General features: G+C 50.8%; 1 protein-coding gene across 1 annotated transcript; it reads right to left on the reverse strand.

Moving 5' to 3' along the window:
* Positions 1 to 1,082: 1,082 nt before the first annotated feature.
* LOC140219066 (uncharacterized) lies at positions 1,083 to 13,864 on the reverse strand. Its single transcript, XM_072288938.1, has 4 exons — positions 13,563 to 13,864; positions 12,920 to 13,499; positions 1,876 to 2,102; positions 1,083 to 1,636 (listed from the first exon to the last, which is right to left on the reverse strand). The coding sequence occupies exons 1-4, from the start codon at positions 13,862 to 13,864 to the stop codon at positions 1,273 to 1,275; spliced, it is 1,473 nt and encodes a 490-aa protein (XP_072145039.1). The 3' UTR covers positions 1,083 to 1,272.
* Between the last annotated feature and the right edge of the window lie 1,057 nt (positions 13,865 to 14,921).

Below are 14,921 nucleotides of genomic sequence, written 5' to 3' on the forward strand. Positions count from 1 at the left end.
ATGCGGATGTGTCAATACCGAAAAAGAAGAGTGGTTTACGCGTTCCATGTTGTAGACCTATACCTTGCGATACTACACCGATCCGGCTCAACCGACCACCCAGCGGCGTACGTGCATCGATTTGACACTATCAAAGAATGTGATTGCAGTTACGAGTGGAATAATCGCCACCGATCAAGAGAATAAATGAGCTCGTACCTTGGTTCAAAGTTATGTGTCACCTCCGTGTCATGTGCTAAACAGCCTCGCTGGTCAACCACCTTCACAAAGTGGAATGGCTCATGATTTTAAAACGAGAAAATTTTCCCTACAGAATTGTGTATAATTTGTTATGTATGTTATGTTTGTGTTCAGTGAAGTTTAACGAGTCACGGCAAACGTTTTAGTCCCTCAGCAGTCGTGGAACAGTGGGTAGGACATCCGGCTTAATTGCGGGAGGTGCGTAGTTCGATCTCCTTCGCCGGAAATCCAGCGGTTATAGGCGTCTGGCTTTCTAGAGCTGCGTTGCTTGTGAGAGATTCGCATAGGCCGCTATGCTTGCTGCGCAAGAACCAAGACAAACGAAACCGATACAACTCAAATAACTGCTACCGGTTTCATTCAAGCGATTTCCCATCAGGCGGGGGTCCACCTGTGGAAAATTCAATCTCAATTTTCACAAGCTAAATTATTTTCTATGGCTCATAAGAGCATTTACAACCTTGGAATTTCTCCAGCGTGTTCGCCTAAAGACACACCAGCCCAGCGAAGTTTCATCAAGATACGCCTGAAGTTTGCACAGGAACGCTCTGATGAATACACCATAGAGCTCCAAAGCGCAACTAACTGGTATTTGGCTATTTCCCATAGCCCTTCTAGCTTCTTTCCATATTCATAATATGGCACACATATTATACTTGACATTTCCAACATTTCCTTAACACTTGATTAGGCCAGGTTGATAAGGTGTTAGAATTTTTGTCGACATTTGGAGCGAAAATTCAGCACGACATGTAGTCGCAAAAGCAGAAACAGCCAAATTATCGAACAATAAACAGTAATTAGAGTAGTCGCCCTAGAACAGAGCAAAGCACGACAAGAAAGCAGCGTTGACTTCTTTGTTGAGGGTGAAATTTAGCATCAAGACTCTGTCGCTGCACAGCGTATAAGCCATGCGGTGTAATGTAGTTGCGAAGCTGCGTAAAAATTAAGAATGACACGTTTCACGAGCACGAAGATGGTGCATTGTTCGCGACGCCGACAAAGAGGAAAATAAGGCGGCGACGTCGTCGACTATGCTGAAGCTGGCGGCTTCCGCCGGCAGGAGGCGACGCAGGAACTGAAGGTAGGGAACCGGTTCGTGCCTACGAGGCACAGGTGGCGCTGCAGCGTGGTCGACGAAGAGCGGAAACACCGCAAGCGGCCGTCTTCCGGCGACACGCGAGCGAAGTACGGGTACTTGAGGTGGCGGCGACCGCAGGCCACCACCTCGGGCCGCTGGCACCGGGGTCCGCCATGCGGTTTTCGGCAGCGCTTCTCGCACTCCTTGGCCGTCGGGAAGACCATACTTCCGTTAGCCGGACAGCCGCCTGAAGGAAATGACCAGGGCACACACTTGCTGTTGTCGTAGTGCCACCAGTCGGAGAGGACATCTCGCCTGCAGACGACGAACCAAACTGTCACACTGCAGTGAACGGTGACGCACCAGAGAGTGCCAAAACTGTGTTTTAAGAATTTAACTCTCTGTTGGGCGAATTCGTGCCAAGAAAAGCATGCAACACACAGGTCACGATAACATCGTCGAGCGTAGTCGTCAGACGTCAAGTATGATCTCACGGGTCAAATTCATTATGTGCATAGCTGAAAGGCAGGGACATTAACGCGCGCGTGTGATACCTTGCGCAGCGCGTGAATATCGGCTTGCCGAAGCACTCGTCAGCCGGGTGCCTGGTAGAGACGCAGCTGTGAACGCAGTGGTCCAGTGTGGCGAACCGGTTGGTGCCTCGGGTGCAAATGTTCACCGCATTCGTCTGGTAACACGTGTTGCCTTCAGGCTGGTAGTAAAATTCGTGCTCCGAGCGCTCGCAGAACGTGTAGAACACTTCGCGACACTCGGGAACGACCTGCGCGCAATGAAGCAAGCGTCATTCGCGTTAGCTTGTGTGAATATTGTTGTTCTAGTGGGATTTTAAGCGTGAAATGCCTTGAGCTCCCGTTGGCGGCGACCTTTAAGAGACCTTGAGCCAGAATCCTGAACCGTTATCCAGGCATTCAAGACGAGAATGGAATGAGGACATCCGGCCATCGTTTCGAGAACAAAACGAGATTATCCGGGCAACCAGTCAAAACTTAAGAAAGTGCGGCCTTCGGCCCCCAGCCTTTTGTACAGGACTACATTACACACGCTACACTCTTACACTCTAAGAAAAGTTTACACCCTTTGGAGTGTATATTTGCCACACAACAATAATTGTCATCTGCCTTGCCCGTACTTCCTTTCTTGAAAACGCTGCGCTCGTTACTTTCCTGTCGGGAATGCTATGTCATGCTGATAACGCGCATGTCGTTCGTTACTGGAAAGTACCGGGCTCGCAGCGTTAAAGAAACGAAATGCGGACAAGACAGATGACGATTATTGTTGTGTGGCAAATATACACTCCAAAGGGTGCAACTGTTTTTAGAGTGTAAGCAAAATTACACCCTTTTGCCACACAACAATAATCGTCATCTGTCTTGTGCGCATTTCCTTTCTTCAACGTGGGGAGCCCGGGACTTCCAAGTCACGAACGGCATGCGCGTTATCAGCATGACACAGCATTCTCGACAGGAAAGTAGCGAGCGCCGAGTTTTTAAGAAAGGAAACGCAAGCAAGGCAGACGACAATTATTGTTGTGGGACAAATATACACCCCAAAGGGTGTAACCGTTTTAAGAGTGTAGTTACTGCCCAAACCAGTTATAATAAATTTTACTTCCGAGTTATTCCCAGTATTTGTTCACAATATTATTCGAGCTGTAACTACTGGAACACTGAGGTTTTATTTGTCATTTACAATAGCGGCGTTCAAAAGGCAGATACAGCAGTCTATACCTTTCTTTAACGCTGCGAGCCCGGTACTTCCTACACTCTAAGAAAAGCTTACACCCTTTGGAGTGCCCCTTCTGCCACACAACGATAATCGTCATCTGCCTTGATGCGTTTCCTTTCTTTAACGCTGCGAGCCCGGTACTTTCCAGTAACGAACGGCATGTGCGTTATCAGCATGACATAGCATTGGCGACAGGAAAGTAGCGGGCGCGGCGTTTTCAAGAACACTCTTAAAACGGTTGCACCTTTTCGGGTGTATATTTGTCCCACAACAATAATCGTCATCTGCCTTGCTTGCGTTTCCTTTCTTGAAAACTCGGTGCTCGCTACTCTCCCGTCGAGAATGCTGCGTCACACTGATAACGCACATGCCGTTTGTGACTGGGAAGTACCGGTCTCGCAGCGTTAAAGAAAGGAAACGCGGTCAAGACAGATGACGATTATCGTTGTGGGACAAGATAAGCCCCAAAGGGTGTAAATTTTTTTTTAGAGTGAAAGGAAACGCAAGCAAGGCAGATTACGATTATCGTTGTGTGCAGAGATACACCCCAAAGGGTGTAACTTTGCCTACACTCTTAGGCAAAGTTACACTTTTTGGAGTGCCCCTTTTGCCACACAACGATAATCGTCATCTGCCTTGATGCGTTTCCTTTCTTGAAAACGCCGCGCCCGCTACTTTCCTTTCGGGAATGCTTTCATGCTGATAACGCGCATGCCGTTCGTTACTGGAAAGTACCGGGCTCGCAGCGTTAAAGAAAGGAAATGCATCAAGACAGATGACGATTATTGTTGTGTGGCAGAAGGGGCCCTCCAAAGGGTGTAAACTGTTCTTAGAGTGTGCCTTGATGCGTTTCCAGAGGAAGATTATCATTGTGTGGCAAAAGGGTGTAATTTTTCTTAAGAGCGTAAGAGTGTAGTCCCGAATGGCTTACGCGTTATCAGCTTGACACAGCATTCTCGACAGGAAAGTAACGAGTGCCCAGTTTTCAAGAGAAGAAACGCAAGTAAGGCAGATGACGATTATCGTTTGGGGACTAGAAAGCCCCGAAGGGTGTAAACTTTTATTGAGTGAGTGCACCATACACTTGATTGCCATCTTTTGGCGCTGAATCAGGGTTGCCTGTGTTCTTTTCAATGCCAGCGGTCTGCGAGTTACGCGGCGCGTCCGGCGCGACTTGAATGGCTGTTTGGGCCATAGAGTTTCCTGGTTTGGCCGAGACGAGACTTCCAGTGAGGCTGTGAGATGGTTGGGAGTAATCGCCGTAATTACTCCAACCTATATGATTTGTCTGTAGCCATTTCATACTTGCATCTACCCTCGATTACGGGAGAGCCAGCATTTGTTTTAATAGAGAGTTTGAGAATTGGGGCCCCAAGCACCTTGGGACCCCGCGATAGCGCGCCATAACAGAGCATGCGCCGAACGCAAGGCAGCCTTGGGTCATTGCGTTAGTGTCAACCCGAAGACCCTAACCTCTAAATATAGCGTGTGTTATCAAGCACATTGACACGAGAAACGAGGGCGACCTACCTAGTGAGGCCCTTCCCGCGGAACGTACATCCGCAACATAACGAGGGTAGACGTAAAGCCCGTGCTCGAGCCATATTGAAGAAAGTTAGAGATGACAGAGACTCCGCGGTCTTTGTCGATGCGGTGCAGTACGGGAACAGGAGAGTGTTCGCGTTGTCGGTTGTAGACGGGCGGGGGGGGGGGGGGGGGGGCATCGCTCCTCGGCCTCGGTCAGAGCGGCCACCGCGAGTATAGCAGAGCAAATTGCGGTTGCGCTGGCCTTGTGTGACCCAGAGCGTTCCTACATCTACACTGACTCGAGAGACGCAATCAGAGCTTTTGAGTCGGGTAACCTCGCACGAGAAGCGGCCTCTATTTGAGAGAAAAGGACTTGCCCCGGTTTTCATTATATCACGTGGTTCCCCGCACACATGGGGACGAACGTTCTCGAGGGCTTCCCAAACCTCAACGAGCTTGCCCACGACCGTGCGCGAGAACTCACGCGCCGCGACGGTCTGGAGGCTCCGGAGGGGCAGGAAGGGACTCAGCAGAACGATCCACTCCTCACATTTAATGAAATTACCCAACATTACCAACTTGGTCGGAGAATTTATCCTCTGCCTCACCCGAAGCTCAGTAGAGGTCAGTCAGCTACACTTAGAATGCTGCAGACGGGATCTTTCCCGTCGCGGGGATTCCTCAGTAGGATGTACTCGGATGTGGACCCTAGTTGTCCCGACTGCACTGAAACCTTTTGCTCAATGGCTCACGTGCTCTGGCGATGTCCCGCGTTGCCTAACGACTTCCTCTCCAGCGAAGCCGAATGGGAGGAGGCCATCAGAAGCACGGTACTCCGAAAGCAAGCCCAGGCTATCTAGAGGGCCCAGGAAAGAGCGGAGCGTCACGGTGTTCTGTCCTTTACGTGGGCGCGGCCAGCGGCTACAATGGCCTCCCGTTAGGAGGTCCTGACAGTAGCTCCTCAGGATTATTTTAAATAAAGTTCGTTGTCTGCCTGTCTGTCTGTCTGTCTGTTATCAAGCCGCCTTAGGTGGCTCGTGCGGGCGACGAGCCGTGACGAGCCGTCGCGTGACAGCCAAGAGATACATAGAGCCGCAGCCATCCAGAACTCGGATCGCTCAGTGAAGTTATGGCACCAAGCTTGACTGGCCAGAAAGCTTCGTATGCGCAGTCATGTTTCATTACAACTTAAATCGACATACAACAGTGGGTTGCAGAGCAAACTTGCTTTGTTCCTGGTGACTTGCGGCATATTTTAAGGCGAGAGACGCTGTGCAACGCAAGAAAACGCTAGTTGAGGCCGGGTAACGCAGAAGAGGGAGCTAAGAATATCTGGGTCCGGACAGGCCGCCATTGGAATCTGAACCAGGCAACGTTTAACGCTAGAACGTTATCTAGTGAGGCGAGTCTAGAAGTGCTATTGGAGGAATTAGCGGGCAGTAAATGGGATATAACAGGGCTCAGTGACGTTAGGAGGACAAATAAGCATATACAGTGCTAAAAAGCGGGCAAGTCCTGTGTGTGCTACCGGGGCTTAGCGGAGAGACGAGAACTAGGAGTCGGATTCCTAATTAATAAGGATATAGGTGGTAACATACAGGAATTCTATAGCATTAATGAGTGGGTGGCAGGTCTTGTTGTGAAACTTAATAAGAGGTACAAATTGAAGGTCGTACAGGCCTATGCCCCTACATGCAGTCATGATGACCACAAAGTCCAAAACTTCTATGAAGACGTGGAATCAGCGATGGATAAAGTCACAACAAAGTACACTATACTGATGGGCGACTTCAGTGCCAGGGTAGGCAAGAAGCAGGCTGGAGACAAGTCAGTGGGGGAATATGGCATAGGTTCTAGGAATAGCAGGGGAGTGTTATTAGTAGAGTTTGCAGAACAGAATAATATGCAGATAATGAATACCTTCTTCCGCAAGCGGGATAGCCGAAAGTGGACGTGGAGGAGCCCAAATGGCGAGACTAGAAATGAAATAGACCTCATACTCTGCGCTAACGTCGGCATCATACAAGATGTGGACGTGCTCAGCAAGGTGCGCTGCAGTGACCATAGGATGGTAAGAACTCGAATTAGCCTAGACTTGAGGAGGGAATGGAAGAAACTGATACATAAGAAGCCGATCAATGAGTTAGCGGTAAGATGGAAAATAGAGAATTTCAGGATCAAGGTACAGAACAGGTATTCGGCTTTAACTCAGGAAGAGGACCTTAGTGTTGAAGCAATGAACGACAATCTTATGGGTATCATTAAGGAGTGTGCAATAGAAGTCGATGGTAACTTCGTTAGACGTGATACTAGTAAGCTATTGAAGGAGACGAAAGATCTGATTAAGAAACGCCAATGCATGAGAGCCTCTAACCCAACAGCTAGAATGGAACTGGCAGAACTTTCCAAGTTAATCAACAAGCGTAAGACAGCCGACACAAGGAAGTATAATATTGATAGAATTGAACATGCTCTCAGGAACGGAGGAAGCCTAAAAGCAGTGAAGAATAAACTAGGAATAGGCAAGAATCAGATGTATGCGTTAAGAGACAAAGTCGGCAATATCATTACTAATATGGATGAGATAGCTAAAATGCCTGAGGAGTTCTATAGAGATTTATACAGTACCAGTGGCACCCACGGCGATAATGGAAGAGAGAATAGTCTAGAGGAATTTGAAATCCTACCAGTAACGCCGGAAGAAGTAAAGAAAACCTTTAAAGCTATGCAAAGTGGGAAGGCCGCTGGGGAGGATCAGGTAACAGCAGATTTGTTGAAGGATGGTTGGCAGATTGTTCTAGAAAAACTGGCCACCCTGTATACACAATCGCGGAGTCATGGAAGAAGGCCAACGTAATCTTAATCCATAAGGAAAGGAATGCCAAGACTTGAAAAATTATAGACCGATCAGCTTACTGTCCGTTGCCTACAAAGTATTTACTAAGGTTCTCGCAAATAGAATCAGGAACACCTTAGACTTCCGTCAGCCAAAGAAACAGGCAGGATTCCGTAAAGGCTACTCAACAATAGACTATATTCACACTATCAATCAGGTGATAGAGAAATCTGCAGAATATAACCAACCTTTATATATAGCTTTCATTAATTACGAGAACGCGTTTGATTCAGTCGAAACCTCAGCAGTCATAGAGGCATTACGGAATCAGGGTGTAGACGAGCCGTATGTAAAAATACTGAAAGATATCTATAGCGGCTCCACAGCCACCGTAGTCCTCCATAAAGGAAGCAACAAAATCCCAATAAAGAAAGGCGTCAGGCAGGGAGATACGATCTCTCCAATGTTATTCACAGCGTGTTTACAGGAGGTATTCAGAGACCTGGATTGGGAAGAATTGGGGATGAAAGTTAATGGAGAATACCTTTGTAACCTGCGATTCGCTGATTATATTGCCTTCCTTATTATCTCAGGGGACCAACTGCAATGCATGCTCACTGACCTGGAGAGCCAAAGCAAAAGGGTGGGTCTAAAAATTAATCTGCAGAAAACTAAAGTAATGTTTAACAGTCTCGGAAGAGAACAGTAGTTTGCGATAGGTAGCGAGGCACTGGAAGTGGTAAGGGACATAGGACAGGTAGTGATCGCGGATCCGGATCATGAGACTGAAATAATCAGAAGAATAAGAATGGACTGGGGTGCGTTGGGCAGGCATTCTCAGATCATGAACAGCAGGTTGTCATTATCCCTCAAGCGAAAAGTGTTTAACAGCTGTGTCTTACCAGTACTCACGTACGGGGCAGAAACCTGGAGGCTTACGAAAAGGGTTCTACTTAAGTTGAGGACGACGCAACGAGCTATGGAAAGAAGAGAGATGGGTGTAACGTTAAGGGATAAAAAAGAGCAAATTGGGTGAGGGAACAAACACGAGTTAATGACATCTTAGTTGAAATCAAGAAAAAGAAATGGGCATAGGCAGGACATGTAATGAGGAGGGAAGATAACCGATGGTCATTAAGGGTAACGGACTGGATTCTAAGGGAAGGGAAGCGTAGCAGGGGGCGGCAGAAAGTTAGGGGGGTGGATGAGGTTAAGGAGTTTACAGCGACAACACGGCAACAATTAACACATGACCGGGGTAGTTGGAGAACTATGGGACAGGCCTTTGCCCTGGAGTGGGCGTAACCTGGCTGATGATGATGATGATAATTTAAAATTTGGGTTGGGCCAACGTAAAATTTGCACGTTGGGCAACTGAAATTCGGGGCTGGGCCAACTTGAAATTTCGGGGTGGGTCAATTCAAATTTGGGAGTCGGCCAACCCAAATTCTGGGGGGGGGGACCAACTTTAAATATTAGTGTGGGGCAATTTGAGTTTTTGGGGTGGCCCAGCGTCCATTAATTGAACGCTGCTGAGCGTCCTTCGAGTTATCAACACCTCGCGGGCAGGGGAGCACGTTGAGACGCTTGTAGCCTTTTTATTGGGTCTAAGCGAGGCGCAGTCCGAACATGAGAGCTTGCGTGGACAAGGAACGCGAGCATAACACAGGCCGAAGCCACCTTGAAATTTTTTTTTTTGGGGGGGGGGGGGGGAGGGGGCGGCTCTGCACAGGCTCTCCAGAGCGACAGCGAGGGTGACATAGCATCGCGGCGAGGCACCCTCCCCACACACATTGCCTCACGCGGTATTGTGGTAGCTGGTGTTTCCTTCCAACCACTGTGCTCCATCGAGGCGCGCTAGTGCCCCGCGTTCCAACTCAATTGGTGCGATTGCAATGCAGGGGTAGGATGTGGCGTGAAAATTTGACAATAGTCTACTAAAACCTAAGCATTCTTTGTCACTGGAAAGGTCATGGGTAGACGCGCATAAGCTAGGAAAAGCAAGTAAGAAAAACTAAGCACAAACGAATTCACAGCCGAGCCAAACAATGCTTACGCATTAGTATAGTTTTTCTGCAGCTTTTGTGTCAGTAGCTACAGCGCATAATAACTTCTACATAACTGCTCAGCAAGCAAAATTTAGTGGTGTTTTCTTCTACGCTGTTTTGTCACATGAAAGGCATGCTGCAGGGAGCACAGGAGAGATGGAATGATAATCTGGCTGTGAAGAAGAAGACGCGCCTCGCGGCACAGCCGCATCGCCAACACGCGGCTCGTCTCCGCTCGCGCTGTTGATTGCTGGCGTCCGTTTGGACAGTGCTTCGGGCTGCCTCGCCGTTCCCGGTCGCTGTGCCTTCGCATTAGGCGCCACCAATAAACCTTCTCACAATTGGTGGAGGTGCTGGGACTCAAACCCCGTCGCTTGAAACCCTGGAGCTAAGATCAAGAACGCTACCGCCCGCCATGACGGACAGCTCATCCCAAACGGCACCGACGCCACAGTCCGTCACCTGCACCGGCGTTCCACGACAACGGGACCCCAAGATCTTCAGCGGTGCAGACGACGAAGACGTAGAAGACTGGTTTGCGTCATATGAACGGGTGAGCGCACACAACAAGTGGGATGATCCAGCCAAGTTAACGCACGTCATCTTTTATCTGGCTGGTGTTGCCCAACTGTGGTTTCACAACCACGAAAGTGACGTACCCACATGGTCAATCTTCAAGACAACCTTTACGGAAGTGTTCGGCCGACCCGCTGTTCGCAAGCTGCGCGCCGAACAACGCTTGCGCGCCCGAGCACAGCAGACGGCAGAAACGTTCACAAGCTACATAGAAGACGTCGTGGACCTTTGTAAACGAGTCAACGCCACAATGCCCGAAGCTGAGCGAATTCGCCATATACTGAAAGGCATCGATGACGGCGCATTCCAGATGCTCCTAGCCAGGAATCCGCGCACTGTGTCTGAAGTTGTCAGCCTATGCCAAAGTTACGATGAGTTAAGGAAGCAACGGGCTTCGACTCGGCGTCCTCTGGCAAGCGACGACTTGTTGGCGAGCCTTGACAACATGTACGACCCATCCTCATTCCTTCAGCGGGTCAAGGACTTCGTGCGTGAGGAAGTTGCCCGCCAACTTTCTTTAGTCCCCTTCACTCAGGAGCCCACCTCCCGTATTCCAAACACGCTCCGCACCCTCATTTCAGAAGAGGTCGCCCAAGTTGTCCCTTCCGCACACCATCAGCCGCCTGCAGCCGCGAATCTCAACTCTGCGCTGGCAGTGCAGCCTGTCGCCACGCCTCTCACCTATGCGCAGCCAGTCCTGCCTGTGGCCGCGCCTCTCACGTACGCGCAGGCGTACTGTGTGACTCCGCCTTTGTGACGCTGCGTCGTCTTCTCATCTCCCCACCTATTCTTCGCCATTTCGACCCGTCAGCTGCAACTGAAGTACATACAGATGCCAGCGGGGTTGGTCTCGGCGCCGTCCTCGCCCAACGAAAGCCGGGCTACCCCGAATACGTAGTCGCCTATGCGAGTCGCACGCTGACGAAGCCTGAGGCCAATTACAGCGTGACCGAAAAAGAGTGCTTGGCTTTAGTATGGGCACTTGGCAAGTTTCGACCATATCTGTACGGGCGCCCATTCGACTTGGTCACAGATCACCATGCGCTTTGTTGGCTCGCCAACTTGAAAGATCCCACTGGCCGCCTAGCCCGTTGGGCACTACGCATCCAGGAGTACGATATTCGTGTCGTATACCGCAGCGGACGCACACACTCCGACGCAGACGCCTTGTCTCGTTCACCTTTACCTCCCGACTCGGCCTGCGGAACAACCTCCGCACATTCCGTGTCATCTCTCGACATGGACTCCTTTGTCACCGCACAACGTCGTGACCCGTGGATCGCTTCTCTTTTCGACTATCTTTCTGGATCATCGACCATCCCTGTATCCCGAACCCTCCGACGCCAAGCAGTTCATTTTGCCATTCGCGACCAGCTGCTGCACCGACGCAATTACACCCCTGAAGGTCGTCGGTGGCTCCTGGTGGTTCCCCGCAGCTTAAGGTCTCAAATATGTGCCGCTTTCCACAACGATCCGCAGTGTGGCCACGCCGGAGTCTTCAAGACGTACGAACGAATTCGCCACCGCTACTACTGGCGCGGCATGTACAATTTTGTACACAAGTTTGTTCGGTGCTGTCTTGACTGTCAACGCCGCAAATCGCCGCCTTTACGCCCATCTGGTGCCTTGCAGCCGCTCCCGTGCCCTGCCGCACCCTTCGATCGCGTCGGCATCGACCTATACGGCCCGCTTCCTATGACGCCAGACGGCAATCGGTGGATCGTAGTTGCCGTTGACCATTTGACACGCTACGCCGAAACTGCTGCTTTACCAAGTGCTACAGCGCGGGATGTAGCCTCTTTCGTCCTACATCGCTTCGTGCTTCGACACGGCGCACCTCGAGAACTCCTCAGCGATCGAGGTCGCGCCTTCCTCTCCGAAGTCGTCGAAAGTTTGCTTTCGGAATGCCACATTATTCATCGGACAAGCACGGCATACCATCCACAGACTAACGGGCTCACAGAGCGATTTAACCGCACACTTGGTGATATGCTCTCTATGTACGTGGCATCTGATCATGGTAACTGGGACCGCATCCTTCCATTCATCACGTTCGCGTACAACACCGCAATCCAGGCCACTACGGGATTTTCACCTTTCTTCCTCCTGTATGGCCGCGAGCCCAAGCATACCATCGACACGCTCCTTCCATACCGTCCTGACGCCTCCGAGTGTCTACCTGTGTCCGACGTCGCCCGACAAGCCGCAGAATGCCGCCAGCTAGCGCGCTCCTTTACGGCAGAGCAACAGCAGCGCCAGAAAGAAAACCGCATCGACACGCGTCCAAACACCACCTACGCCCCAGGCGTTCTTGTGTGGTTGTCGGTCCCTTTCCAAACGCCGGGGCTTTCCTCGAAACTCGTCCCAAAATTCGAAGGGCCTTACCGAGTCTTGGAACAAACGTCCCCGGTGAATTTTCTCATTGAGCCCCTGTCACCACCTGAAGACTTGCGCCGGCGTGGACGTGATATTGTCCACGTCTCGCGTCTCAAGCCCTACCACGACCCTCTACCTCCCGATTCTTAAGGCGCCAGGATGGCTCTTTTTGTCCGGGGGGAGATTGTGAAGAAGAAGACGCGCCTCGCGGCACAGCCGCATCGCCAACACGCGGCTCGTCTCCGCTCGCGCTGTTGATTGCTGGCGTCCGTTTGGACAGTGCTTCGGGCTGCCTCGCCGTTCCCGGTCGCTGTGCCTTCGCATTAGGCGCCACCAATAAACCTTCTCACATGGCAAATATTCGGGTACGCTGATGTGAAGTGCGGCAGCGGTAGTTTAAATGGGAGGGTATACATAGCATTGTAGTTCAGCCTTGTTTTCAGCCACTATGGTCACACGAACTTTGCAAACCAAAAAAAAGTTACTCACGGCGTGTTGTAAATGAATGACCTTAGTAGTCCTGCCTGCTTTCCGATTGCTGTCATTGTTCTTTCTCGCAGCTCGTTTTGGCGAGGGTGTAGTCTTCCTTCCACGCTTAGAGTGCTTCCTCTTGAAACCCGGAGCCAAAGTCTTAGCCTTGACCGTGGGTGCAGATGTTGCGGTTGTGCTTGGATCAAGTTTCCCAATTTTCTCGCTCCCTTCCTCTTCAACTAACAGCTTGTGCTGTACGGGCGCGTCGCTCGTGCTCGCGACAGTAGGAGACGTTCCCTTCCGCTGCGGGTGGGCTTCTTCCTGCACATGGCGCGTCACGGGAAGAGAGAACGCCAGACGGCGCGACCGTGCCACAGCTGAAAGGGCTAACAGGAAAAGGCAAGCGGCGAGCACAGCCACGGCTACAATGGGCACGCAGGTTATCCACGAGAAGTTGTTCGGTTTGTCGCCACCCGACTTAGCACGGCGGCGTCTCTTGCGGCGAGGAATCAAGTCGGAGTCGCTGGCTGCGTTACAGACGCAGCAGTGGCCGCTGCTCGTCGTGGAGCTTGAGGTCGAGTCGGTCCAGCTACTGTTGCTCGCGCGGGAGTGTTATCTCCGAAATGAAAACGACGCTGTACTGTGACCCGAACGCGCTGGCAGCCCCACTGGCGACGTGGCTGTGTCCATGAGTGGGTACTGCTGGCCATATGCCCTCTGTCTCTGCTGCACCTCGGCGGCTTGTGATGCAGAGCGCGTGAACTGAGGCGTAATTGCGCCAGGTGAGTGAAGACCACTTGTAGACTGTCCGTAAGCAGCACCCGCGGCAGGCAGTGGATTTGCGTTTTGAAGATGCCTCTGGCTCGGACCCTGGTCGTTGCTACACTGGCCTGGTGTCGGGTAGGAATTGCTTGGGACTGAGGAGATGTACCGCGGGAAGATCCGTTGTGTCTTGTCGTCCATGCCGCTTCTTCTCCTGTCCCTGTCCTGCAGGTCCTTTGCTGGTGATTGCGGGTGGAAATGGGCTTGCAAACCAGGCTCCCTGTGACGCGAGTCAGGGCGGGTCTGGAACCTCGACTTCTACAATGTAGCTGGTGCAGCGACAAGAGCGCGAGCTATGTTTCGTCGATGTTGATTTCTTTGAACATGGCACATACCCACACGTCGAAAATTGGAGCGACCACGAAAAGATAACATAACATGATAAAATTCAAGAAAAACTGCATTTGATCAGGTAGTATACACTATAAATTACAATATAACTACTATTTAAAGCTTATGCCACTAAGAAATACAAGCAGAGTTGGAGGGTACCTTTTAGCAATGCAATCAGCTGGACCTTTCACTAAAGTTATGAATGGCAGTACAGATTGTAGAGGGCGCTACGTGCCATGCGTTCTATATATGTGGTTGTCGAATAAAGGTGTGGAGCATTCATTCGGTCAAGGCAGCTCTGAGTCACTTGGGTAGACGCAGCTAGCGTCTGTCAGCACCCCACATCGTACATGGTGTCAGAAGTGGTCGCCGTTCGTTCTCTCTAATGGCGAACAAGCCGGACGCTGTGTTTTCCGGGGTACCTGGGCTTCAACAACCATCGAGCTTCGACTTCACCGACCCAAGTGCATGGTCTACCTGGATTGAGCAGTTCGAGGACTATGCCTACGCTACAGGATTGCACCAAGCTACCGATGAGGTTCGCGTACGAACGCTTCTTTATTGCATGGGTGTTCAAGGTCGACGCGTGCTGGCGTCTTTCAAATTCTTGGCCGAAGAAGTTCAGTCGTACAGCGTTGTTAAAAGCAAGTTCACCTCATATTTCGTGCACCCGCTAAACGTAGTTCACGAGAGTTATCGTTTTCATAAGCGGACGCAGCAAGGAGACGAGAGCGTCTATGCCTTCTATTCCGCGTTCCGAAACATGGTAAAAAGATGCAACTACGGGTCAGCGTCCATTGAGGACAGGCTCGTTCGAGACCGATTTATTGTTGGTCTGCTGGACAACAGGTTATCGGAACAACTC

The sequence above is a fragment of the Dermacentor andersoni genome, chromosome 6 (genome assembly GCF_023375885.2).
Source record: "Dermacentor andersoni chromosome 6, qqDerAnde1_hic_scaffold, whole genome shotgun sequence".
NCBI lineage: Eukaryota > Metazoa > Arthropoda > Arachnida > Ixodida > Ixodidae > Dermacentor > Dermacentor andersoni.